The 27,765-nt window shown below is 37.7% G+C and overlaps 1 protein-coding gene and 1 pseudogene across 2 annotated transcripts; both read right to left on the bottom strand.

Moving 5' to 3' along the window:
- Positions 1-76: 76 nt before the first annotated feature.
- On the bottom strand, positions 77-5,818 carry LOC149001987 (dihydropyrimidinase-like; annotated as a pseudogene). Its single transcript, XR_016170209.1, has 13 exons — positions 5,656-5,818; positions 5,379-5,531; positions 4,946-4,997; positions 4,452-4,720; positions 4,158-4,369; positions 3,630-3,750; positions 2,867-2,954; positions 2,695-2,773; positions 1,829-1,916; positions 1,677-1,717; positions 1,516-1,568; positions 622-778; positions 77-461 (listed from the first exon to the last, which is right to left on the bottom strand). The product of XR_016170209.1 is annotated as a dihydropyrimidinase-like (transcript).
- A 3,723-nt stretch (positions 5,819-9,541) lies between these two features.
- LOC149001986 (uncharacterized) lies at positions 9,542-25,504 on the bottom strand. The gene is made up of 4 exons (XM_089138903.1): positions 25,261-25,504; positions 19,525-20,129; positions 10,475-10,650; positions 9,542-10,358 (listed from the first exon to the last, which is right to left on the bottom strand). Exons 1-4 carry the CDS (start codon positions 25,304-25,306, stop codon positions 9,875-9,877), a joined length of 1,311 nt encoding a protein of 436 aa, XP_088995029.1. The 5' UTR covers positions 25,307-25,504; the 3' UTR covers positions 9,542-9,874.
- Between the last annotated feature and the right edge of the window lie 2,261 nt (positions 25,505-27,765).

The following is a 27,765-nucleotide window of genomic DNA, read 5'->3' as shown; positions in this document are numbered from 1 at the left end:
AGTTAGGGAATGAGAAGAAGAGAACTGATCATATCATATAATGCAAAATGAAAAGTTGAAGTTCTGGGTACATGAAAGTCATGAAACTATGTTCAAATTCCTTTCAACTGCTCTTCCATTTCTGAGTTGTCTGAATTGAAATACATTTGAACACAGACAGCCCTCAAGATCTTATTTGTCTCAATGGCACAACTACATTACATAAAGTATCATAACTTTTTCTCATTATTTCTCTCTTATTTCTGTTTCGGCGAAAACAAAAGCTGAACTCAAGCTGCGGCCTTGAAACGCTGAACAGGAGCACCCATAGATGACAAGTATGCTGCATCAATTTTATCCATACCATCAAAAAGGTAACTGTAGGGTGGCATTTCAATGTATCTTCCAGTTCCAGGTACAACCTTGAGTTCATCATTTTCCCACACAACTCTTCCTCCAGCAATGGTCACTTCTACTTTTCCCTACATTTTTTTAGAGAAGATGTTAAAGCAATTCTGAAAAGAAATAGGAAAGCTTAAAGGTTGTCATGCACAATACTACATGTCTACACTCATTCAAGAAAGTCAATATCCCTGAAAATTCTTTACTGTTGGTAGTTCAATTTATGATATAACCACTTACCTTTCCTTTCTTTCCTTCATAGACATTAGTGTCTGAGAGTGTGTGGTGAGTGGCTGCACTTATCTCAAAGGTTGCATTTGGGTTGAGAATGATTATATCAGCATCAGATCCAGCAAGTATTGCTCCCTTTCTGGGGTACATGTTAAAAATCCGGGCACTGCCAAAATTATTCAGTAAGTTATACTTTGTGGGGGGGAAGTCACACAAATTAAAATCAACTTGCAACAAGACTGTGGAGCAAGAAACTACAAGGTCATTTTCAACTGAATTGTGTTCACATTTCCCTTATTCCTCTAGTCACCAACTTAGCTCATTAGACCTAGAAGGTGGAAGGAATACTATAGGTTGCAGTGACAAGTGATTGACAATGAGATCGCTTAGAACATCAGTACCATATGGCCAATATCTTACATCCCCCAATTTTTCAGATGGAGGATGTTCAAATTTTGAATCAGATAGACTTACCTAGAATGGAAACATCAATCAATCAACAAGGTTTACCTATAGTGGTGACCACTATAGGTAAACCTTGTTGATTGATTGATGTTTCCACTCTAGGTAAGTCTCTCTGATTGATTGATTGTTTCAAATTTGAATTTGAATTCAAATTTTGAACATCCTCTATACTTCACCTGTTAGATGAGAGAATTGGGCTATGACATTTCTTTCTGATATCTAAAAGAAAATAAGGGCATATCCAGTGCAAGAGGTTCCTACCACTGATGGGGAAGGTATCTGTTAGTGTCCAAACCATCTGGCAAGCCTGTTGTGCACACCAGTCATGAAGTCTAGCCCTCGTCAGTTATTGTGTTAGCATTTTACTAGACTTGACCAATTTCTTTTAGTTACTCTACTGATGATATGGTATCTTATACATAGAGAGTGAGAAAATACCATTCAGTGCTTGTGACTCTGACATAGTCAGAGGGAGTTATCAAGCCAGAGTTCTGCATCGAAAGACAATATCAGAAGAAAATAGACCAGAGCCCAAAAACTGAGTAATCCCAGCTACTTGGTTGACTTGATACTAGCTACAAAAATATGTGGCAGCTTACCACCATAGTATCCCAGACTAAATGCATTCTTTCTTCAATACCTGTGAATTTCAAGGATTATTGCATGTATGTACCAAATAAACATTAGACTGCAAATTACATTTCATTGAATATACCAGGACACAAAAAATAAATCAATCCATAGTAATTACCATTGACACCGTTTGGAATTTTTCGGAAGTCATCAATACCCAGGGCTTTCTGTGAGGAACTGAATGAACAATGATCAGTTCCTACAAGCTGCAAAGTGTTAAAAGAAATTGTAACAGTGATCAGTTCCTCTTTTCTGCATCCCTTCAGCTTACAGGTTAAAATATAATAAAAGTTGTAAGACAACAAGGATTATAAGAAAGATGAGATAGAAATGAAGACAGACAACTAACAGGCACAGTAATTCAAGTAATCAGTGGAGACCAGAAAAGCTCAGTTACAATTCATGCCAGTTATTGGATTTGCCAACAAGTTGCTCTCCGCATCACGTTTGAGACCACTTCAGGATTCATCATATGATAAATTTCTGTAAAGTGAATGTGAATGATCTATTTTTTATGTGGACACAATACATAATAACACTCTTCATTTGGTTTGTTGTTTTGACCTCCAAAGAATGTTATAAAAAGAGCAATTGGCTTCAATAAGTTGGACTAAGTTATAGCATGGATATTGCAGACAGGACCCATCAAATTGTGTTTGGCATCAGTGCAGAAGATTATATTTGAGCTTAGAACATAAGTTGATAGCCCACATATTTAGTAAAGACAAAAAGCATAAAAATATTGGCAGGACCGAGGTTAGGAGTAATGCATCTTAATACCAAAACTTCCCTCCCTTGGAAAAGAACCCAATTTCTAAGCTACTACTGAAAAAAAAAGTGAATTTCAAGAATCTGTGTCTAGACTAAACAGCTTAATGCAGTTGATATGTAGAGCTTACAAGCTCACATTCTTTGTTTCCTAAACTTTATATTTAATCTATGTGGAGTTGTGAGATTCTGTAAGTCCAAAGATGAACAAGAAACCTGCAAAACTCCTGTTGATAGGGCAGCTTGAATAGCTTTATCATGTCCTGCTTTCCTTATTGGAGGACTCATGACAAACCTGAAAAAGCAAAACACACAGGATGGCTGTAGTGGCTTGTTCAATTGAAATAGAAAAAATGGTTTAAGGAACTGAAAAAGATAATTTTCTTACTTTGCGGCAGTAGTGAAGTCAGGGTCAAAAATCCCAGACTCCTCAAGTGCCAATCCAGCAGCTATGGGCTCTCCAATAACCCTTTGACCTGCAGTTTGGAGTATCATTAAATGCAATTGTTTAAACCCACCATTAATATACTTAAATGCATTGAAGATATAGTTTTGCAACCATTTAATTAGACCATCATCAATCAACTTGAATGATAACAACTGATGCGCATAGAGTGCAAATTTATAACTAACAGGGATTACTCTAGACATGAAAAATGGATATAAATTAGACAATGTAGGTGAGAAGAGAAGAGAGAGAAAGAAGTAAAGAAAAATTCATTGATATAGTAGAAAAGAGAACAGTGTTGCTCTTTATTTGTCCATCCAATCCTCTAGTCTCTTTCTTTTTTTTCCTTTTCTTCTGTGCTTTTCTAAATGAGAAGAAGATAGTCCATCTCTTCACTATATTACTTGTTTAATCTGTGACAGAACCTATATCTTCTCTCCCCAACCCTACTTCTGGTAAAAATTTAATCATTGACCACAATTAAGAGTCCAATGGCTTATAACTATGAAGTCATATGTGGATCATAGTATAAAGAAAAATAGGCTACCATGCATCAGATAGCTGGAGAACTTACAATGAAGCATCCATTTCAACTAAAGAACAAAAAAAATGTTTCAGCAAACCAGTGACATATTCAGTTAACTGCATATTAAGGCCATTAAACAAATTCAAGAGCAAGAACAGTTAGTGAAACATTTCGAACCTGCTTTTCGAGCTTTGGCTATTTCTTCAATCGCATCAATACTCATCACATGAACAATATAAACAGGTGTGTTCACAAAAGCTGCCAACCGGATGGCTCTAGCAGTTGCCTCTCCTTCCAACTGCAAGAGGACCAACTTACTGAATTATAAACTGTAATTGTTACAAAGAACAACCCTACAAACATAGCTGGGACTAGCAAAACTCTTAATGCATTCAACACAATGCACCTAAACTCTAGTTTTAATTTACCTTCCTATCCTGTTTTTGTCATCAATGTTATTTCTTTTAAGCTTTAAGGTTGGATGCTTCAACATGGTATGAGAGTCATCAAGTTCATTTTGTTAACCAATATTGTATCTTCACCTAAAATAAGGGCATACATGCTCTGCTTACATCCACCCAAAAAGTGAAAAACTTTAGGACTTCGGATGCCCTCATGTATGAAAGCTTAACCTTAGGGATTGGAACTCCTCATCAAAAGCAATGAAAGCTACAAGAAACTGATAAAGGAATGAATTGTTGTTACCACTGGAGGCCTAGAAAGTGCATGTCCTTCTGGACCAGTTATACCGAGGTCAATCATCATTTGCTGTCCTTCAGCAATGGCATCACCATTCTCACAATGAACCATAGCCACTGCACCAAGAGACTTGCATTTTCTCAAGCCTTTTAATAGAATTTCATCACTGACCATAACACGTTCTTTGTAGGCAAGGAAAAACTTGAAAGAGTTGATACCTAAAAATCATAAAGCTATAAAAAATCAACAAAATATCATGATATTAGATTGTAACCAACTCATGATGAATGACATGCTAACCTTTCTCCTTGACCATAATTTCCATCTCTTTTTCAGTTGTCTCATCCCATTTGTTGATTGTCACATGGAAACCATAATCCATGCATGATTTCTTTGCATTTTTTCCATGATTTCAAAACTAGCACTCAAATTCCCACCAACTGGTTGGACAAAGTTGATGTGCATTGTAGTTCCCCCTGCTAATGCACCAGCCTGACCATGGAAGAAGTCATCCATATTCTTGATATCAGCATACTCTGACTCCAGGTGTGTGTGAGGATCAATTCCTCCTGTTCCATCAGAAGAGGAAATAAATTTCAGAAGAAGAAATTCAAATCATGTCTGCAGCCTTCACACTAGGAGTAAGAAAGGTGCAGGTTGAAGCATTTTCTGAAATGGCCTTTTTGAATAAGGTCAATCAAATACTCTATCTATACTAAATCATGTTGAAAGATTTTAGAATTTGAAAACCCCAATACCCTGATATCTTGTCTGCCAAAAGTTAGAAGTTTTACCTGGCATGACATACTTCCCAGTGGCATCAATCACTTTAACTTCATCTCCAACCTGTGGAAAACAAGTATTTCAAATACAGATCAACACCCCATATGTTCTAACATTAGCTAATGAATTCTCCCAAAATCCTTAAATCCACCATCTTCTACTAAGAAAGAAAATCATGAATAGACAACAGAGTAGAATAAATTCGAGCAAGAAATAAGCCTATAGTTGATCCACAGTTCCAAGATAGAACATATCTCAAGATAAGCCTGCACCAGCCCAGATGAAAGAAACAGATTGCAAAGCATTTATATTGTAATTTCAGCTTACTATGTTGTCAGAAAATAAGTACAATAAAAGGTTCTTCTCATGTATATGCTTATAGAACTCAGATAGCCACAAAGAAAGAAAATTAGTTTCAGCCATCAAAAGAGATTAGGATCATACTATGATGTTAGGCCTGACAGAGACAATTAATCCATCCTCAACATAAACATCAGCGATTTCCTGATGGTGAGCGTTCACAACAATCCCTCCTTTGATCAATATCTTTGAAGATGAAGAACTACTCTGTGTCTCTCCATATGCTTCAGGAGAAAGCTGCAAATCATATTCCAGTTATCCAGTTAGCATCTAGAACTTCAGAAACAAAACAATAGATTCTTTCTTTTTTTTTTTCAATTCAAATTGATTGAACCCAAGGAAAAATCTCATTAGTGCTTACCCCTGTTAGTTGTTCTGATCCAGAATAGGAGAAAATGGCTAAGAGGCAAACAAAAACAGAGCTGAGAATCAAACATGGTCGAGTGAAACGAAGCTTCATCATCAAAAGCTTGAGCTGGGAATCAAAAAGTAATCTTTGTGATCTCTTTCTGTCACTCGCCACTCACAACTCACTGGGTAGTGTACTCTTGCCATTTCCTTGCCATTTATAGACTTTTGAAGCTTGGATTTTTCCCGGGAATCTGAACCATGCTGACCACAAGAACTCAGAAGGACGATGCAGTGGCGAAAATGTAATATTACCTTGAAGAAAAGGGTAAATTGGGAAATTGGATTCAGATTCTACGTGATAGGGACGTTTGGATCCGCGGGGCCGTGAGATTCTGTCAACCGTTTTAGCGTTACTTGTCCACCTGCTCATTGGTGGAAATAATTCAAAACATATATAAGGGTATTTATGTAAATACATACTTTTGAGCAATTTTGTGATTCACTATAGACTGGATGGATTGAATTTGTAAATACAATAACTATATAAGGGTATTTATGTAAATATACAACTTGTCCCATGGAGCCGAGTACCTATAGAGTGCTAGCAAGGGATCTCACATCGTGCCTCGCACATCTTGATGTTTGCTCATTCAATATTTGAGATGTGCATAGTACAGGTTAGTTGCGGAAGGTATACCTAGGAGGCTGAGCTCTCTGGAGATTAACTCAATTTAGTTTGAGTAATGTAGGGGACTATGAATAGTAACTCAAATCAAATATTGGAGATTTGGATACCACCATCACTTTCTTTCGTGAAAATTAATGTAGATGTGACTTGGAAGGAAAAGGAAAAACAAGGAAGTATCGGCATCATTGTGAGGGATCACATGGGATATCCTCTTCTAGCAAAATCGGAAGCCATGAAATTTGATTCAATGCTAGAAGGTGAGGCAGTGGCAATGTAGATTGATTATTAGCGGCCTTGGTAGCAATTTATGACTATGTTATGCTTGATTCTGACCGTCAACAGGTGGTGAAGTATGTGAACGGAGAACTACCCCTATCCACTACTCTGTTCTACCTGTGGTACAGGACATTGGAATCATTGCCTCTAAATTTTTAGATTGTAATGTCGCATATGTATCTAGGAAATCCAACGGTGTTGCGGATTCCTAGAAAGAAAGGCCAAGTCGGTTTCGAGCCCGACAATTTAATCGTGGTCCGAAAGGTGGTTGGTGGATTTGTGCTCACCCTCCCCTCCAGCTTGCTTTCAATAATGCAGTGGATTACCAAAAAGGAAGAAGAAGAAGAAGAAGAAGAAGAAGAAAAATCAAAATTGGTTCCTGATGGGATTTTTGTAATTGAAGTTGGTTATTGATTTTTTTTTCAATGTGATTTGGACAATTCAAGTTCACTTTCATGTTTGCCAAAAGATAATATTGTGTTTTTATCCTATTCTTCCATATGTGAAAGGTTAGGAATAGCTATGAATCTCCATCAAAATCAATACAAGTCTACTCATTTGATGTCAATTCTTGAAACAAATGTAATCCCAAATTTGTATGAAGGACTATGATTCTATCACTTGTCTTCATATCAATTGCAAAAATATCTATGGATCATTTTTAAAGCTACAATACTGAATTTACCAAAATCCCACTAAATGATGAATACCTTCTCTCCCCCTCAATTGACATGAATCACACTTCTTATCCTAAAGACAACAACAACAACAATGCTTTGCTTCATGAATCATGATTATCCAAAAGAAAATAAATTCTCGTCTTATCGTTTTCCTTCTTTTGCTTTCAACTATGCCTTAGCGTATTTGTTTGTTTTTTTATGGGCCTAATGATGACATTTCACATATAAAATCTTCCGCAATACTTCTAAGTGTTCCAACGTGGAGTAGAAAACAAATTATATCATAATATTACATAGGTTAGTTCGTGTAATAGAGGACTCCATATATATCTCAACAACCAAATTTTAGTCCAACGTAAGCAAGGAAATTTGTATATATTCGATTAAAGAATCTGATAGTATTATAAAATTACCATCAAATGCAGATACATATAAAAAATAAAATGACATTTTTTTTCTAATTTTAATTACTTTTTTTACTCATTTAAGTTGGCATTTCATTAATATGATTCATGTTCAATCTTCTACTGGATAGACTAGATTATGTATTGCAATGTAACAAATAATGAAGTATTATACTTCACTAGTAAGAAAAATATTCATTTTTCTCCTCCCTTATCTTTTTTATTATTATTTTTTGTGTGTTAGGGTTTTCTTTCAAAATCATTGTGACTTCAAGAAAAAAGTTTCAACCAATCAAATGCTTCTACAGCTGTTGATATTGGCCCTTGTGTTTGTGCAAGCATTATATGTCCAAATAAAGATAAAAACTTGCCTAATTGAATTGTTGAAAGAACAAAAAAAATGGTCATCTTTTTCTAAGTTTAAATACTAAATTATATTAAAATTGTACTGGCCAAAATGGCATTTTAATCTTAAAAATGCTAAATATTGACAAAAAGGCCTCAATAACTATGATGTTTGTTTGTGTAAGCGAAAATAAAAGTTATATAAAGAGGAGATATGAATCTCATTAATTAATATTTAATTGATGAAAATTCAATCATTAATAGAATGAACTACTTAAAGACAAATCACTCCTTTGATTTAAATTAAAATATTATATCTTTTCGCCAAGGTTTTTTTTTTTTTTTTTTTTTGGGGGGGGGGGGGGGAATTAATGGCTTTTGCGATATAGAAGGGGGAGAGAACTATTTTTTATGTACAAGGCTTTGTCTCTTGCCTAAAGAAAATTTGAATTATTTACCTCGTACTATAAAGTGTTAATCTTTTCCACATTGAACAAGAAATTTCAAGTCCTTGAAATCATGGGCACCTTGCCAAGAACATGTAGAGGTTTACAATAGGTTCATAGTCGGTTGTATCACAAAGAAAGCCATATTTGCAACAAAGTTCATAACATTGTAACTAGGACTGCGCCTTAACAAATAGGATCAGACCCACGACTTGCGCCTTCTTTGTGCTTTTTAGTCCGATCTAAATATTTTGTTGGAACGAGTAATTTTTTATATTTAGATAGGAGTATTACATAATATGTCATCAGACAGAATCAAACCCATGATCTCTTCACTAAGAAGTGCTGATCCTACCAACCACAGAACCCAACCGATGGTGGTCTGATTTAAATGTATACATCATCCTTGTTTTGGATTTCTTAATCCACCATTCAATTTTGAGGGGGGATCCAGAGTTTCCAAAGATGAACTTTGAGAAAAGAATATGCTTGGGATATGGGAAGCATAGACTTGACATGGGCTCAGGAGGTTGAAAAGGATCCCAAAAGAATGTCAGGGGTCAAGCCAGAAGAAGGTAAAAGCCAAGCCGATCTAGGTGGTAATGGCAAGGAGAGCTAATATGAAACCCCTTAATATATAGTATTTGAAATAATATTGTTTTGGTCAATGAAACAAATAATAGACAAGTATAAAGCTAAGAACAATCAAAATCAACCTTGGAATTAAAGTTCTATAATAAGTAGAGAAAAAAAGATAATGTACACATCCAGCCAAAAAAATATATTTAATGTATATAGTGCACAACTTCAGTAGCAATATAACAGAAAAGAATCTATGTAATAAAAAATAAAATAAAATAAAACATTAGAACTCAAAAGTGAGATTGTGAAAACCAATGAGAAGTGGATATCACAAAGTGAAAATTTAGTCATCCAATTACTTCTGTCTCTGATTCATGTGGTTTGGTTGGAAGGTCATCCCAATAGCTCTGTCACCGCCCATATCAATATATGCTTGGAGTTCAGGTTCTCCGGTACCTGATATCAAACAGTCACAAGGCAATCTGACACACAATCACTCAGCTGATTACCACTGAAAAGCACCAAACCAAGAAAGATATCAAATATGTTCCCATCTTATTTATGATAATTTATAGCTTGTCTGAGCATGTCACCAGATATTCCTACATAGGCATTCTTCATACACACTTATCTCTTATGTCAACAAGAAGTCAGTTTTACAAGTTAGATTCCCCCCTTACCTAAAAGACTTCTTAAGGGGCACAAGCAGAGAAACACTACTGAGACTATAATATGTATGTTGTATGAGGTGAGTAGATACACCCCCAATAAAAGCATCTAACAGCTGATGACATGATCAAGAGGTATATCAAGGTGAAGCCCATTCAAAATAAGGGCATAAGGCACCTCTAGTTGCAGTCCACTTCCCACACCCAAAGAAGTAGCTGCCTTGCTTTGGACCAGGCTTCCGGATCATGCGTTTGCTGCTCTTTACTCCACAGAAGCAATACATGTTCTGTTCCTTTGCAGGGTCCACATAGGTAGGGTGGAACTGGACAAGAGGCATGACTGGTTGCTTCAGCCTGAATGGGTAATGCGTTGAGCCCGATGGTCGCTCTTGAAATTGCTGCCATGTTGGTGGGCATTCAGCATTTTGCCACAGGGAGTTGGTAATGGAGAATTTGAATCCCTGACGCATGAGAAGGGCAAGTAGGCGTGCAGTGTTCCTTGCATCATCGAGGCCACAGTGAGCACGCCCCTCCCACACCAGACCGGCTAACTGGACTGCCTCCTTGAGATTACATCTAGCCCCACCAAAGACCTCACGGAATGGGACTTTTAAGTTGATCCATCTGGTCATAGAAATCCAGAATAGAAAAACAAACAGAAAGACTTGTCAACATAGACACCTTAAACTCTTATTTTATTAATGATTGAATCACACAATTATGTCACTGGATCATCTTACCGGTTAAAGTATGGAGGTTTACGGATCCTCTTGAACCGGCACTCAGAGTCCAACATAACCCGACAATCCCAGTTTGACCATGTGACCACAGCAAAGTTAGTCTGCTTTATTCCCTTGTCCTCTAGCCACTTGTCATGCATAAGTAGAGCTTCACTTAAAGGAACTCCTCTGTCCACCTGGAAGCACACAATTCAGTTAGAGCTTACCTAAAGATTACCTGGCAATATCAAATCAATCAGGTCTTGGTAGCAGCATAAAATAGGTGGAAGCATGTCTGGAAAAATTCTACCTGAGAAAAAGACAGGAAAATCACATTTTCTCATGATATCCACAATTTGTCGTCTTTCCACTGTATTCATAAATGGAGTGTGTAGCTTGAATGAGTTGATTGGTGTTTTTCCATTTTCTGATTAGCCAGCAATTTCAGAAGGACCAAGTCTTTTTCTCATCCACAGCATGAATAGCAGGTACAAGGAAAGACATCTCACTCAAAGGTCTCAGAGAAGGATGCAGCTAAGAAGCCTACTATTCTAATTGCCAAGATGGTCGGTAATGTCTATTCCATTTTTGTTTTGACCCACTCCAACCATCCCTCTCGTGTGGGAAGTTGCAACTTGCAAGCAAATGTTTGACACCATCTCCTGGTTTAATCAGCACTCAGCAGTAAAGATATGAGCTAGATGTGATCCACTCAATGTATGAGGCAGACATTTTCTAGTCCTACAGGTCTTAAGGGTATATGTAGATTAACACATCTTCCGCACGGTAGGTTGGAGACAGTTCATATTTTATGAAGAGGTAAGAATCTGAATTTGCTCAACATGGAAGAAAGATGTCTAGAAAGTATCTGCAGGTCGCCACAAATAGCTGCCAAGTTGCTGGTCAGATATAGCTCATATCTTTTAGACAGGTAAAAACCAAGGTCCCTCAAACAAGTTTCAGCTGAAACATAGTGACCAACTGCCATAATATCCACATACAAAATAGAACTTTTCCAGGAAAAAAGAAAATGGAGCAGGGCTGAAAATACAGGTGGTTGAGAAAAGGCACTCTACAATTAGGCACAACTAGGTGCTTATCTAGTGATTATATTCTAGACCTGCAGTTTTATAAAACTTTTTCCAATAAATAACTACATAGGCATTATAAAGAATAGAAAAACTAAGGAGAAAAAACCAACAGCCAGAATGAGGATAAGGAACCAAACGGTTAGTCCTACTGTCCATCTTAGCCACCTAACACATGGCTTACACAAGAACTCCAGACACTTTAGAATATGCATGAGGAGAGTTACCTTCCATAGTCTAGTGCAAGAGAAGAAGTGCCTAGTGAATGTTTAGAAGACAATCTCCAAACACTGTTCAAAGATAGTTGGTTCAAATTTGCCAAGAGATACATACATTTATGATGAATATCTATGGAGTCTGGAGTCTGATACACTTAGTTCCATTAAATTAAGGCACGGATGCTGGGGCAGGAGTGGTAGGGGTCAGAATTGAATATGTTATCCCAAAAAGCCAGTCTTAGGGAAATAAACTAAAGATACAAAAACAAAATGCTTTAGATTCTTCAAATTTAATCAATAGAACCTGAGGTTGGGTGAAAACTTCGCAGATAACAGCCAAAAGATTAACTCTCCCTCTCTCCAAACTCTTTATCCATGTCTTACTATTCTTCTGTAAACTTAATTATATTTCTTCTTCATACAGTTAACTCTTTTCTACTATCTACCAAATCAAATACTCTTCTTGCTTTAAATTCTGTAAACCGTGTTCCGAATCACCCACTAACTAAACCAAGACTGAAGCTCAAACACTAAACAATTGAATCCTATCCATTTATCAAAGCTATCATCAACCTAAAACCATCCCACCATCTTTCTAAGTAGTAATATCCTAGATATTCAACATCCTAGGCTGTCCTATACTTCATCCTGATAAAGACCACAACAGCATGTTCTACTACTGCAAATATATATACATGTCTCAAATTCTTAAAGTTCACCTATAAAGTCTTTCTGAGATGTTTTAAAGGATTGTTAGTAACCAATGTTCTCAAAAATTCATCCTAGGAAAACTGTTACTCTTGAGTCTTGATAGTCTGTTGCATATGAAAATTGGAAGGGCTGGAGGATACACTTAATGCAAGAACAGAGCAGTAATTATTTTCTAGACCTAGTCTCACAGAAAGTTCTAAAGAACACAGTCAGCAGAAAAGTCAACCTTCTCAGATGTCAAACTATTCAATCACCCAAATTAAGATAAACACCCTTCAGAAGATAAAAGAGAGCCATCAGATGGTCTGAAAGTAACTAGAGATCAGATGTCAACCTTCTCAGATGTCAAACTGTTCAATCACCCAAATTAGGATAAACACCCTTCAGAAGATAAAAGAGAGCCATCAGATGGTTTGAAAGTAACTAGAGATCAGATTTGACAGATAAAATTCACAACATAGTACAACCAAAATTAGTAAGGGTTGGATCCATCCTAAATTTAGATTGAGTTCTACCTTCGATACTTGCTATCAAACTTCAAAATATGGTTTAAATCTAATACAACAACAACAACAATAAGCCTTGTCCCAACTAAATGGGGTCGGCTACATGGATTCTTGCCTCCAATCAATTCTGTTCGAGGCCATGCTAGATACAAGGCCTAAGCTATACATATCATTTCTCACCACTTCTCCTAAGGTTATCTTAGGTCTACCCCTAGCTCTTCTAGTTCCTTCAATATGGATTATATCACTTCTCCGTACAGGGACATTAGGTCTGAAATCCAAAGCAATGGAATTAGGGAATATTCAAGTAGCAGCAAAACCCACTGTAAGTCTTCTCAAATCAAAGTAAAGTTGCCCTCTAAGGTAGCTCTTTGATAATCCAAAGAATTGGTTGAAACAAATATATCAAAAAGGATGGGAGACAAAGACAGTATAACCTGACATAGCCGGAAAACAGAGTATCTACAGCATTATGATTCTCAGATGTAACTCTCCACAAGCAGAATGGTAAGAGTTCAAGAAATGTTTTAGAGGATTGAAAAGCACAGATTGAACAATCAAACTCAAGAAACAAGTTGAGGTGGAAACCAAGAAAATAGAGAATGTGTGAGGAAGACACAAGAATATAACTTATCCCAGGTTTTGGAATCTCATCCACTGTATCTCACATGATGAAGCCAAACCAACTCAGAAAATATCATAATTCATGACTCAAAATCATCTTCTGGTTTTGAGCTTTACACGTTTATGTTGAGAGAATAATAAACTCATCTAACCAGGATAACAGAAAACCAAATGTTAGTTTTTTTTCCATAAATGCCAACAAAGGTGCATTAAAACAATAGAGTAGAAAGATTTTAGATCAAGGCATGCTGCATGCCTAGATGATTACAAAGAACACTATAGGAAGAAGTGGTCCACATTTGGGATGGCCTTCAGCAAACATGCTGTATTTATTCCATCTGACGTTAGTCCAGAAAAATGGCATCTAAAGGTCCACTTTCCAGCACCATTTCTGCCAAAGAAACTACTTAGGATTTCCCTCCCTGTAAATGTGGGAGACTTTTCCATGAATTCTCTGCCAAATATGAATCTAATGGAAGCCAACGTTGTTTAAAAAACCACAGAAATCAACTTTGATTTTACATAGCAAAAAACTGGTGCTGAACCATATTCTATGCACGCCTTCCTTATCCTTTAATACAGCCTTCAAATTCAGCTCCGAAGTGAAAGAATTTTCCATAAAATCTCCCCCAAATATGAATCTAATGAAAAAGCCGAAGTTGTTTGAGAAAAACCGCAGAATAGACTTGGATTGTATAGAACCAAAAGGTGTCACCAAACCAGTCTTTCGACACCTTTGCTATCCTTTAATGCGGCCTCCAAATTCGGCTCCAAAGTTTTTCAATGCCAACAAATAGACTTAAGGAAGAAACCACCCATCCCCTATCACCCCTCAGAATCCTCCAAATCCTGCCCTGCCTGGATTTCCAGGTTTGCATCCATTTAATTTAGTTTGAACCCATCATAGTTTACATCAATAAACCTCACATCACCTGATTGGGCCGAAGAGACCATCGAATTTGTGGCCTCCAAGGAAATTATTAAATCAGTAATATTTATGAGCGTTCCTTTAGATCTATGTTCCAACTCCTTGAGATTCTTCAAAGTATTTCTAAAAAGAATACCTGACATCTTCTGGACACCTTCATATCTGCTTCAATTGTGTTCATTACATGAATGAGAGGAACCCAGAAAAACACCCGCCCTCCTTGTATCATATAGATTAAGGAACCCAGAACAACACGCACCCTCCATGCATCATATTGATTCATATATGAGATTCTTTTTTCTCTCTCTCTCTCTCTCTCTTTTCCTTCCTTCCTTCCTTTAGGGGTGGGGAAGGAGCTTCTACATGTAAGGAGCGGGGAACTATTTACATATACCCTAAGGAGAGTCGAACTCTTACTAAGAGGCATTGGTATATGCCAACTGAATCAACCCTTGGTGGTAACTATATGAAATCTTTTATTCCACCACATAATGAATTCACTAGAGGCCAAGAAAAACCTAAACAGTCCAAACACATCTTCCATACATCATAGATTAACTGCGTCCCAAAATAGAAGTGTGAAATAGTTTCACTCACACAACAGCACAAATTGATAGGTACACAAACACACACATGTTGTGGTCCAAAAATTCGGAGGAATAAGACTAGTAAAGAAGATTCATTGCTTTCTAATTGCAGAAGTCCACAGTAATGCACTTAGGCTGTCTAAACCCAGCCACAGGTGAAGGATTCTCCCCTACACTGGCACTAGAATAGGTCTTGGTAGGTGTAGGGATTCCTTCTACACGAGCACTAAAATCATGGGAGCGGTTTAGGAGAATTTAAATTTTATTGTTTGCAGTTAGATCTTATTTTAAGTTATAATCCTAATGAGATTTGACAGTGAAAACCGGTTGGCAACATAAACTGTGATGCCCCCCCCCCTCCCCTCCCCCCAATCAACCAAAAAAAAAAAAGAGAGAGAGTAAGAAAGAAAGAAAAATAGAAGAGAGAAAATTGGCCAACATTCAAAAGACTCCAAAACTGAATAGATCCAAACCAGCCATCCAAATAATACTATGGTCTTTTTTGGATTGAATTTCACTCTCCACCCTAAGAAAACTCAATCCAAATTCCCAACATAAATCTAGACACCCCCAATCTTCCATTTCCAGAAAACAAATCCAAAGCTTGCTGTCAATCAATTCCAGCAGTATTTTCCGCCATTAAAAAAATCAAGAAACATTCACTATAAATCTCCCCTACTCACACTTGATATAACCCTATCATCAACACTCAGCCCCAACAAAGTCTAATTCTAGCTGGATCCTTTCTAAACTGGAACATAGTGTACCTCACACTAGACATGGTTCTAAACCCATTAAAAATCTACTAACACTAACCACTTTCCGAGGATACTGTAAAGTTCACTCCCCCCCCCCCCCCCCAAAAAAAAAAAAAGCACCCCAGGAATAAGTCAGAAAGAATGGAGAAGATTTTAAGAGAAAAAAGACAATGAAGAGAGAATTATCTAAGCGCTCGTCCTGTTTTCTTTCACGTGTAAATACACTTCGAAGTCGATCTTTTGTGAGGGTGCATAAATTCTGAAAAAATGATCAAAATCCCATGGCATGTTGTGTCAACAAGTAAAAAGCAAGAATGAATCCGGTGAGCACCTAACATGATAACAAAAAATGAGGCCACTTAAAAATAGCTTTCTACAGCAACTATAAAGAATTCTAGTAGCCCACTCACAGCCTCCCTGTGAAACTGTGGGCGCATACATTATGATCCTTCCAATACCCTGCAGTGGTGGAAGCATCATGCACTGAGTACACCCTACTAGTCTACTAACAAAAGTGGAAGTATGATTCAGCAAAAGAACTGTCTCAGCACTAATACATATTCACATTAAGTCATCAAAAGAGTAGAACCAGAAATTTTCTCAGGAAGAACTTAACATTTCTATTGAAAGTCCATGAATGTAGATACCAGCACTTGATAAGGGGAGCCGATATCCTGCAAAAAATTGCAGTGGCTTTATTGAGTCCATCAAAAGCCCCTCTACATACATAAAGGAACCTAAGCTTGGTGTGAGATGAACATACACCTTCAACTTCTTAATTTGATTCAGTCAGAAACTCCCCCTTCAGCTGAGGTGTTGGTATTCTAGATGAAATCTTTGGGCTGAAACAGTTATTTGATCAATGTTCTTTTTCTTATATTCCTAGATCTGCTAATTCAGTGGCAGATTCTTTATCAAGGTTGGCTTTATCAGTGAATGTCCCAAGTGACTGGCATTTGTCAAATCCTTGGCTTCTGCAACTTTCTGCATCCACTCTCCCTCTAAAAGCCCCATAAGTTGAATCATAACTGCAAAACCAGATTGTGTACAAAAATAATAATGTAATCCATCATTTTCCGGCACAAAGTGTCGGCTAACTTTCTGATTCGCTAGCTGAAAACATATCAATTCTAATCATTCTACCAGACAAAAGAATATCTATGATAGCTCCCACTCAACTATGATCAGATTTTCTTGAAGGATATCATCAATTCATCTTCTTCTTTCCACTCTCTCCCAGCTTCCACCAGTTCACTAATAAAAGCTTTTTCCGGGGTCTGAGAAAATGCAGCACATTCTTTATTGTTAGATGTTATTTATATTTCTTATAAAGGTAGGCCTCTGAATTAAGCACACCCACCCAGCGGGCACGCGTGTCCTCATTTCAAAACAACCACTAGGAACCAACTCCTTCACAGGAATACAATTGTATGATAAAGCAATGGTTACATGATTTCCTTGATCAAACCAATTTTCAGACACTTAATTTTCTTCAAATCTCCATCCAAGAAGAAAGAAAAAGAAATCCTTTTAAGCTTCAGCTCTTGAAGGTGGATGTTTACTTTCCTTTGGGCTCTTGTTGGTTGTATATTCTCCAACAATCATGTTTCCTTCAAAAGACTTCTTTCTCTCAACAAAATGCTTGATCTGTTCTCACTTATGCATCCTAAATATATATACCTTAAGTTCCATGTGCCACATATGCCTTAAGTTCCTTGTGCCACATATGCCTTAAGTTCCTTGTGCAAAAGCTCTCAACTGAAAAAATACTTGCAGCATCACTTATCACTTTGAATCACAAGATACACAAAGGTATGTTAACAAATTAAAAAAGGTGTTCAAGCGGTAGATTTTCTTTTTCTTTCCATTTAAACGAACAAAACTTTCTAACTTCGCATGACTATATGGATACATATATCTACCTTAACTGCCAAATGTTAGAGAAATTATGTTCCTTCCATTCAGTTACTACAAATTAAAAGGTGTTCAAGTAGCAGATTTTCTTTTTCTTTCCCTTTTAACCAACAAATTTTCTAACTTTGCATGACTCTATGGATACATATATATACATTACACTGCTAAATGTTAGAGAAATATGTTCCTTTCATTCAGTAATTCATGTATCCTAAACCAGTTCATTTGTTCATACTTATTGGTTTCCTAGAACATCGATAATAGCTGCGTAATCCATCATTCATGTAGCTTTCCTGCAGTTTTACATGAGCTTGTAGCTACGAAAATTGTGTCTAACAGATGAGCCAGAAAATTGTAAGTTCAGAAATTAATAATTTTAAACAAGAAATTCATGGTTGCCTTGATGGTCAGAAGTGATAGGCTGAGAAGCTTGGGACTGATAGCTTTACCCTGATACTGCCATGGCAAAAGTTGACAGAACAAAGTACGATAAGAGTTGTCAAGTCTGGCTATTGGAACAAAGGACTTTGCAGATTTACATTATAAAATTGAAAGATTTCAATCTAAATGGTGAATAAAAGAATGGAGAAGCTAATCTGAAAGGAATAATATGAAATCATTCGCAAAGTAAAAGTCTTTCTGTGGACAGTTCCATTGGGTTGAACTACAAATAAGAAAGTAACAGAAAGATTGACCAAGTACCAAGTAAATCCCATGGCCCATCCTAAATGAATGGTTATCCTAATGAACTTATAGCTCAGGTGATTTCCCCAGTGTTTCATCATGTATCAGGTTGATCCTGAAAGTAAAATAGAAAGAACTCTTTGGTGATATTAGCGCCCCCCCCCCCCGGGTGGGGGGTTGGGGTGCCCAATTTACAACAAACAAAGAAGCCCCTTCCCCCCCCCCCCACCCCCCACCATAGTTGCTGGATGGGCAGGCATACTGAAGTAGGCTGGGCATGAAAAGTCCAAAACACAGGCCCTCTCTTACGACCAAGATTAAGTCCGCAATAAATGCTCGAAATGGCTTTAGAATTCCATACAGCAGCTAGCAATACTTCAGCTCTCATTGTCAACCCCACCCAATGTAGAAATTATGCAACATAAAAACATTATAAAGAATGAAAAAGCAGGAAAAGTTGCACTTAACTACAGTGCAAAAGTTATTTGCAATAACTAGACATATATAGATACAGTGAACTTACGCACCCTCTATCAGGATTTAGGAATGATAAACTACAGGCATACAGTTCCAAATAACTACAACAACAACAACAACAATAAGCCTTGTCCCAACTAAATGGGGTCGGCTACATGGATTCTTGCCCTCCAATCAGGAATCCATGTAGCCGACCCCATTTCCAAATAACTATCATGAGAAATCTCATAATAGTCAAACAGTTTACAATGACAACTGGAGATTTCCTGCAGATCAGACTGGTAACTGATTAAGCCAGTCCTATCCATCATAAAATTCTTGACTTCAAGAAGAACTGCTGTGAGTTCTCAGGGAAAAGAAAAAACAAATAATGGATAGGTACGATGAGGTATACAGTTTAAGCACATATCCCATAGATAAACCAATAAAACACTAGTCTACACAGCCTAGATCAGCACCACAAATGCCAGACACCTATTCACTTTTCCAGTTCAAGTACGCTATGATAGATTATCATCAGACATTATTAGAAAACCACACTAGTAGCATAACTTACTGAAGTTCAATAAAGCATACCTGAATTTGCTGAATGCCCGTGAGCTCCTTGCAGAAATCGCTCAGGTTCTGATGAAGCATGGGTCGCACATAAGTTTGAAAAGAAGCTTCCAGTTCGCCAGTCACACTATTCACAAGGACCGATGGAAATTCAATTATTTCTTGTGGATGAGGGTTCTTTACTTTGTCACAGGTTGCCTCAAAATCAATGACCACGAAGTATTGAAACTCTTGAAATTGGAATTCATGTGCGTAACCATGGGAATACATCTTGAGAGGCATGTATGGAAATCGGTTATCTACAGGATATGGGTATTCACAATTCATGGAATAGAAGCGATTCTCAAAAGCATTCCATTGGTTTGGCTGCGCCCTAAGGTAACTCGGCCACATGCAAAATTCTTGTTGGTACACAGGTCTATGATAAACTTCAGTTGGAGGCACAAAGGATTCATTGCTGACAGAGTTCTTACGTTCAACAATAGCATCTCCTGGATGTGCAGTTTTTGCATCCTTGAGCTCAGGAAACCTTTCCATAATATCCCCATTGTTTTGCAGATGGTAAGCAAATCCCCTATTCTGGAAGCATCTAATCGATGGCTCACGGTCCCTTTGCATAGTTTCTGCTGAAAAGACAATAATTCAGAGTATTTAGTCAAAGTTTAAAATGTCCATGTGAATTAGTTGCATACAGAGGGTAAGTTGGCTGTGAAGAGCATTAATACAATTTGTGAAGTATTGAGTATCATAAATAATTAAAAATAAATGTAGTAAAGAAAGCAGATATCTTCGTGTAGGCATAAAATCTTTTCATCTTTTCTCACTTTTTAACTCATCTCTTATTTATCATTCTTTATTTCACCAAGTAATTTCAAGTAAATAAATTCACATGAAAACTTAGTTCAAACATGCTGTCAGTTTTTCAAAGAGAGCTAGTGAAATGAGTGCAGAGAATTTGAAATGCATGAAATAAGTCTTAGGGAAAAAAGTTTAATAGCAGTGGTCAGTGATGCTTGAGTACAAAAATCCTAGAGTAGCAAAGGTCTACCACACTATCTCCAGTCCAAAGAATCATTGATGTCTCATTGGTGTAAGAGTGAGCAAACAACAATAGGTATTCTTCGCATATATGCCCATCTCCCATCCCCACCTCCAATAGAAAGAAGAACTTGAGCCCCAACAATAGGAATTCAAAAGGCAAATATGAGATGCTAGATTTTTTATTTTTTATTTTTTTTATTCTCTTATTTGAGGAAACCAGCTACCTCAAAAATTCAAGCATCTCTCTATAACACCAATAATTTTCTTATGTAAAAAATGAATCATATAACATGTTTGTAGCACATATATACATAAACTGGCCGACATTGTACTCCTTTGTTGGATCTTCCCAGCCAAAGGCTCCAGCTTTGGATAGGCAAGCTTCTTCCCTACGCTAGAATGCCAGTGCTGAACAAATCCATTCTCCAATCTTCTTATGTCTAGTGATGTGGCATCCATATTCATCCTATGTCCACAATCAAAGCCATGAAATCTCTTTTCTATGCTTTCCTTTGGCAGGCAAGGAGACCCCGAAGTTCTCCGTCCAGTTAGCTGGGCTTCCATTTGCCAGGTCTAGGTATCTGTAGAGTACGAGGTTAAAATATTGCTAATCTGGAAAATCACCACCAAGCAAGATTCATTTGGTTAATTGGGAATTGGGTATAATATCTAGACTGCTCCTATTCTGTCTAATCCCTCTTGTGTCTGGCAGAAAATTCCACTTATTCGTTCTTGAGCCATCAATGCCAACTCTTCTGGTGGTTGCTAATGGTGTTGTTATCTCCTTCTAGCTTTGACCCCTGCCACCCCTTAGGACTTCTTTACAACCTTATTGGTCTACATAGTCTGTGATCCTGAAAGTTGCCCCTTTCTCCTCCTCCTCCATTGCCCTTGGCTCTGGGCTTCCCCTTCAACTTTTCCCCTGCTTGGAATTTTATATAAATCCTTGGTCCCTAGGCACAAACTTATCTGATTCAAAAGCCACATCCTCACCACTCATGCACTACTCGGAAAACTATGAACCTCTGACTCCCCAGTCAAGCTTTCCTGGTTGGCGGCCATATCCAAGTTTCCCCTTATTGCACCCTTTGCTGGAATGTTGGAGAGAATATCAGACACTACCTCTTCTGCTGTCCCCTGATCTGCACTATTTGGAAGAAAACCTTAGCCTTTATTTGTGCCGTAGTAGGCAGCCAGCCCCTCCCCTTCTCTGGGAATGGCTTTGGCTGGTTTGTTCTTTTTCTAGCTCCTCAATGTGTGTCACCACAGGCAAGCTTGTGTTTGGGGCCTTTATCTCCTATACTTGGATGGAGCAGAATCTCTTCGCAGATGAACCTCCAACTCTCAGTCTCTGAATCTCATTTGGAAAGCCATCTTCACAGATGCCAGCTAAAGGCTCCATATGGTCTCCCATAGGCCCTTTGTAGAATCCCAATGAACCAGCACATTGATGGTGTTTGGGTTTAGATTTATCCCTTTTGCTTCCGCCTCGGTCTGGCTATTAGACCTGGGTAATTTTTTTGCTTTTCCTGTTTGGCTCTCTCCCCCAGCATTTTTCCCCATGTAACCCCCCCCCCCCCCCCAAAAAAAAAAAAAAACCAACATTTTCCGCTTCTGGGCATTGGTAATGAATCATCCATTCAACAGAAAATAAAAAATACACATAAATGCAGCGCCAAGCTTACTTTAAAAAAGGCCTCCTATATTTATGAATTATTACTGTGACAAACACAAATTCACCAAGTCAACCTCATAAAGTGGGAAAGGAAACACCCCAGACAGCAATAGGGAGAATACAAAGACCAGAAAACATCAGAGTTTCCAGTTCTAATAGTAGCATCAGTTAGTATAAAAAGGGGCGAACCCGGTGCCGAAGGCTTCTGCACAAGCAGAGTCCAGGGGGGAGTTAGTATACAAACATAAATTTCATGCTGGTTGAGTATTACTCTAGTTCAAGTTCACGGTGGTTAACCATTTCAGGCAAAGTTTGTAACTCACTAGTACTCAAAAAGAACAAGAAAACTATGATCAGACCCAATGCTCTTGCTTGCAGCAACTCTTTTGTAAACTGTTTCATTTGACTTGTGGATTTTTTTAATTAATTTTTTATTTTTCCAGAACTTACATTCTGATGATTTTGGTGTCGAGCATACTAGGGAAGATGATGGAAAAAGAACTTTTAAGCTTCTGAGGGGTTTTTGGCTACTTATGAATTGCCACCGCATCTGGAAGATATCCTATCTGATCCGTCCTCTTCTTCTTCACTGGTCCTCCTCCTCCACTTCAAGTATCTCTTTTCTCTTTACCATTCTGCATTCTGTTTTTCAAAGCCAAAACAACATATTCTTCCCTTCAATTTCTTATTCTCTGTTTCTGTTCTTTCATATTCTGTTTCTTATATCTCTTAGTCTGATACATGCTTTTTCTGAAACTCATTTCATTTCCAATTCAATTCTCTTATGGAACTTAACGAAAAATAGCAGCAACAACTCTGTTTTGTTCCAACATGAGTATTAACTTCCTTCTTGCTCCTACTTTTGCAAAACTTATTCTTGGTACTAGAAAATGACCAGAACTAATCCAAACTGTTGGATATCACTAGAAGCTTGACAAAACTGGCCAATCAGAATTGCCAGACTTGTTGGGTATTAGAGACCATTCGGTAGCAATTCCAGCCCCAATTTGATATTTTAAGAGTTCCAATTTCTTTCATAGCCCCTAAATTTTGAAAAAAAATTAATTCATTTTCGAGAGTCTCTGTTACTTTCCATTCATATGCCCTCTATATAATCTAGTAAATCCTTGTTGCCTTATTAATATTACAATCTGGTACAGGGGCCCACTGTATGCAGGATTGTTTTAATCCTCACCTGCATGCATGATGCATAAAAAATGGAGATCTTCTGGTTATGATATCTGTAAGCTTTGAGCCTCAGGTTCTAATTTAAATAAGGATGTAATAATTAAAGAGAGACTAACTTCCAAATTAAATCAGAGGTCCATTTTTTACCATTATATTTGGGTTAAGCTATTGAGCAACCTTGTGGTTTTCTTAACGGGAGATGATGCATATACACTACCTTGGACCAACCCAAACCCATTTGGCTATCCAGCTGAAGATGAATGAGGTACAGTTTGAATTTTAGACCTAGTAAGATTTTAGGGATTTACATTATTTGAGAAAATAGTTTCTTTTAGTCTGTATTTATTCTGTTTATCAATGAGTTAGCCACAAAGATATTCAGCTTCCATAGCCACAAAGATATTCAGCTTCCAAATTATTCAGAGTTTTCTTATTTGAATAATTTCCTAGTTAAATCTTTACGTCTAGGAATCTTTTATTTCTCTTAAAATATGGTGCAGTTAGCCATTGCTAATAGCATGAAAAGATTATTTGAATTCATTGTGTTTCAGAGTCTGACTGTCAACGTGTGCAAGCTTCTTCTTCTCTGATCCTCTTGAATTCTTCCCACTCCCTACCATCGCACCACCAATATCTTTTAATGTATTTTAGAAGCTACCTTAGTTTCCTTATTTGAATAAGTTTCCCAGAAGGAGTCAAGTTTTTATTATAGGATTCTATTTCTCTTTATACATGGCATAATTTTCCATAGTAAAACCAATTGTATTCAAAAGCCTGCATGCTCGTGAGAAACTGTGCTCATTTCTACATAGATCGAGATCTCGATTATTATCATTTTTCTTTTGGGATTTCCAAGACGAGATGGGTTAATACCTCGAATATCTCAGTCTCCAGGCGAGAGAGCTCAATATTTTCTTGTCATTTTATGCTTCAAACTGAGACGTAGCTTCGAATTTGTACCAACAAGGGGGGAAAGAAAAGAGCAGAATTCACTCTGACAAGATTCAGTCCAACCAGGATTTTTTGCTAACTGAGTTGAGCTCATCAATCCATGGTTTCTCCCCCCCCCCTCTCTCTTATGCAATTTCCTCTCCTCACATGCGACGCTGAGACCCCTCACAAATTTCTTCCCACTCCCTACTGGCTGTGGCCCATCCACCAATTCGATATTAGAACCGAAGGGACCATCTCCTTCCACATCAACTTCTCTAACTCCTTTGCCTATCCGCAGTGTTGCATCCTCACTGCAGCCCTTCACCTCCATATCTTCTTCTTCACGGTAACAGCGAATCAATAAAACATTCCAGACTATCCCAAGGCTTTCCCCCACACTGTGAAGCCCTAAACCATCTCCTCCCTTCCTATCACCCCCTACTCTTTGTTCAATAGACAACCCGTAAAGGGTTCTATTAGAGGGAAGAGAAAAAACCCCTCTCTATTCCATTGAAAACCCACCCCTCCGATTCCCTTAGCAAAGCTCCCTTCCTTTTGCTCCATCTTTGATCAGACCCTCCTATGAAGGATCCAACTCCATCCCATCAACCTCCCTCACTGCAGCCCTATCTTCTTTGCCACTATAACAATGACAAGAGAGTAAGAAAAAATAAACAAATAATTCCGACACTTTCACCCCCTACACTGAGAAACCCTAATCCATCTTTCCCTCCCTGTTGCAACCCTCCCAACACCGCTCTGCTAACCTCTCTGCAGATAACCCCTTTAGGGTTCTACACCTTAGATCGGACCCTCCCTCTTGTTGGATTTCACCGAGTTGGGAAAGAACATAAAAGCAGAAAGAGATCACGAAAGACAGAGAAGCAGGGAGAAAAATAAATATGCGTATATTTACATACCTGATTTCAGATTTTTGTTGTAAGTCGACCTTAGCATCACTGCCATATTCGAAGCTGAAACTCCACCACTAAGAGTTTTCCTTGTTGAAGTTGAAATCGAAGTCCCAAGCTTTAATTCTGCTGCTGGTTGTTGGAGTCCCCTGTAATTCCGCCACTTGACTCGGTAGAAGACAAGCTGATCACGAATTCCACCCCTCCCCAGTCCCCATGATAAATCATATCCTCTTTTTATCTTTTTCCCATGCTACCCCCTACCTACTCATTTATTAAAGCTAGTCCTTATCTCTTTTCTCTTTCCCTCTCTAGGATTGCCCCCTCCCTTCTATTTTTACTCTACTTTGTCTTTCTCTTTAATTAGCTTCCAAGTTTATCCCCCCCCCCCCCCCCCCAAAAAAAAAAAATTTTTTTTTGCTACATGCCACTTGCTTTTCTTCTCTTTAGTTTTCAATCTAATAAATTACAATTATTGTTATCCTAAACCCACTACATCATGGAGGCTGGTTGATACTATTTATTCCTTATCTCATAAATTGCAGAAAGAACCTTCTAAGTGGAAGACAGGTTTTAGGAGCTTGCCAATAATGACAATGGCTTCTACAATGCGGCGTCAAGCATGGAAAAACATTCAAAAGGCAAATCAGATATGAATGAAAATGTGGACAATGGAAGTGACAATCAAACTAAAGTACACAGATCTAGTTGCTTACTGAAGAATTTTTCCCAAAAAAATGTTAACAGCCATTAGAAGATAGTGACAGTTGATCATGAGATGCACTGGATTATTGCCCCCATCAAAGCTGATATTTGTGGATGCTAACTGAATAATGGATTCTCTCATTACAGAACTCATGGATTTATTTTTCTCACTACTGAGGGAATTGATGCAAATTCACCATCTCAGACTGACCCAAACCCATTTGGAATCCAGAAGAATGAGAAGATGAACAAAGTCCTGTTTGAGTTTTTGATTTACAAAGATTTTAGAATTGATTTTATTTCGGGAAACAAGATCTTTCAGTGTTCTGTTCATTTTTTAAGTTAGCTATGTAGGATTTTGGTTTATTAAATTCTCAGTTTCCTCATTTGAATAAATTTCCTAGTTAGACAGTTGGCTCCTATTTTTAGGAGTCTCTTGTTCCCTTTATATATGGTGTAATGTCCCATCATTGAATAGATTGAAAAGACTTAATAGCTGTATAAAAGAACCCGTGTGGGTGTGAAAGTATGCAAGTTTTTTCCTCTCCCCCCCCTTCCTTTTTCTTCCAAAAGAAGAAAAAAAAAAGGTGATTTTCCTAACACCCTTGCAACACTAAGAACCCTCTCAGATATCTTCCCACTCAATAATGATGCCCACCAGAAAAGTTAAATCATTAGAAGTCCAAGTGTTTAGTCCAATCAAAAGTCAACCTTCTCATTCATAAACATGTACACCCCTGCCCACCCCTCCCCCCACTTCTAATTTGATGGTAGCTGATAGTAGAGTTTGCACATGTAATGTTACGTTCCCTTCTCACTTTTGAATATCCTTCTCCAATACACAATTCCATTTTATTTGTTTGGTTCTGCACATTTTGGGCCCTCCATGCATTAGGCCACTTTTACGGGTAATTAGGTTGCATAAAAGGTTAGATGTTTTCAGTTATATAGTCAGTTATTTTTTAATTGAATTGAACCTCTTCAACCGATGGTTCAATTAAAGAGAATTTAGTAGTTTTCCTTTAGTGTTAAGATGATGTTGGATTAGGACATCATTTTGAGCCTATTTCAGTTTCCCAGTCAGTTTAAATTGCCTAATGGTTTAATAATTGGGTTAGGCCTTTCCTTTTTGAGCCTTACATATAAGGTTGTCAGAGGGGCAACGAATTTGATTAATGAAAAAGCTTTTGGTGCTCTTCGCTTCTTCTCAGTTGAAGATTTTTATCCTGTAATTGATCAAGGACTCAAGATGGGATTCGTGTTTGATCCCACTGACACCTTGTGGTGGAAAACCCAGGTGGTTCATCATCTGTAATCCAATGAACACCTTGTGGTGTGACACCTAGGTGGTTTCATTGTAGCCTTCCCTCAGTTCTTTCAATATCCTCTTCAAGTTCAAGAACAAGATCCGATCTTTATTCAAGTTTTCTACCAAACAAGCTGCTGCCAGGGGGAACTTTAAAAAACAGTGAGTTTGATCCATAGTAGTCCTAACCCTCTAAACCACCCAAACCATAACATCTGAACCATTTCCTGAAACTATCCCACTTTCCCAAATTCGTTGACCAGAAAGAAAGAATTCTTTTAGATAGTATAGAGTTGGCTGTGGGGCCATTTGTGAAGAAATAAGTTTATGAGCTTTCTTCTTAGTGATGTTATAGTTGACAAATGATGGAATCATGGAATGGGATCTTCATTGGATTCAAAAGCAGCAGCCTACAACCTTCTTTACTTCACCACCCTCACAATCTATGGCCTGCTTGCCTTGGTATGAGTTGAGAGGGTTAGACTGACAATGTTAAGAGCCCT

This window comes from Hakea prostrata, chromosome 10 (assembly GCF_041222555.1).
Source record: "Hakea prostrata isolate BN-2017 chromosome 10, UWA_Hpros_2, whole genome shotgun sequence".
Lineage (NCBI taxonomy): Eukaryota > Viridiplantae > Streptophyta > Magnoliopsida > Proteales > Proteaceae > Hakea > Hakea prostrata.
Note: the sequence above shows the minus strand (reverse complement) of the source record. Positions and strands in the feature narration are given on the sequence as shown.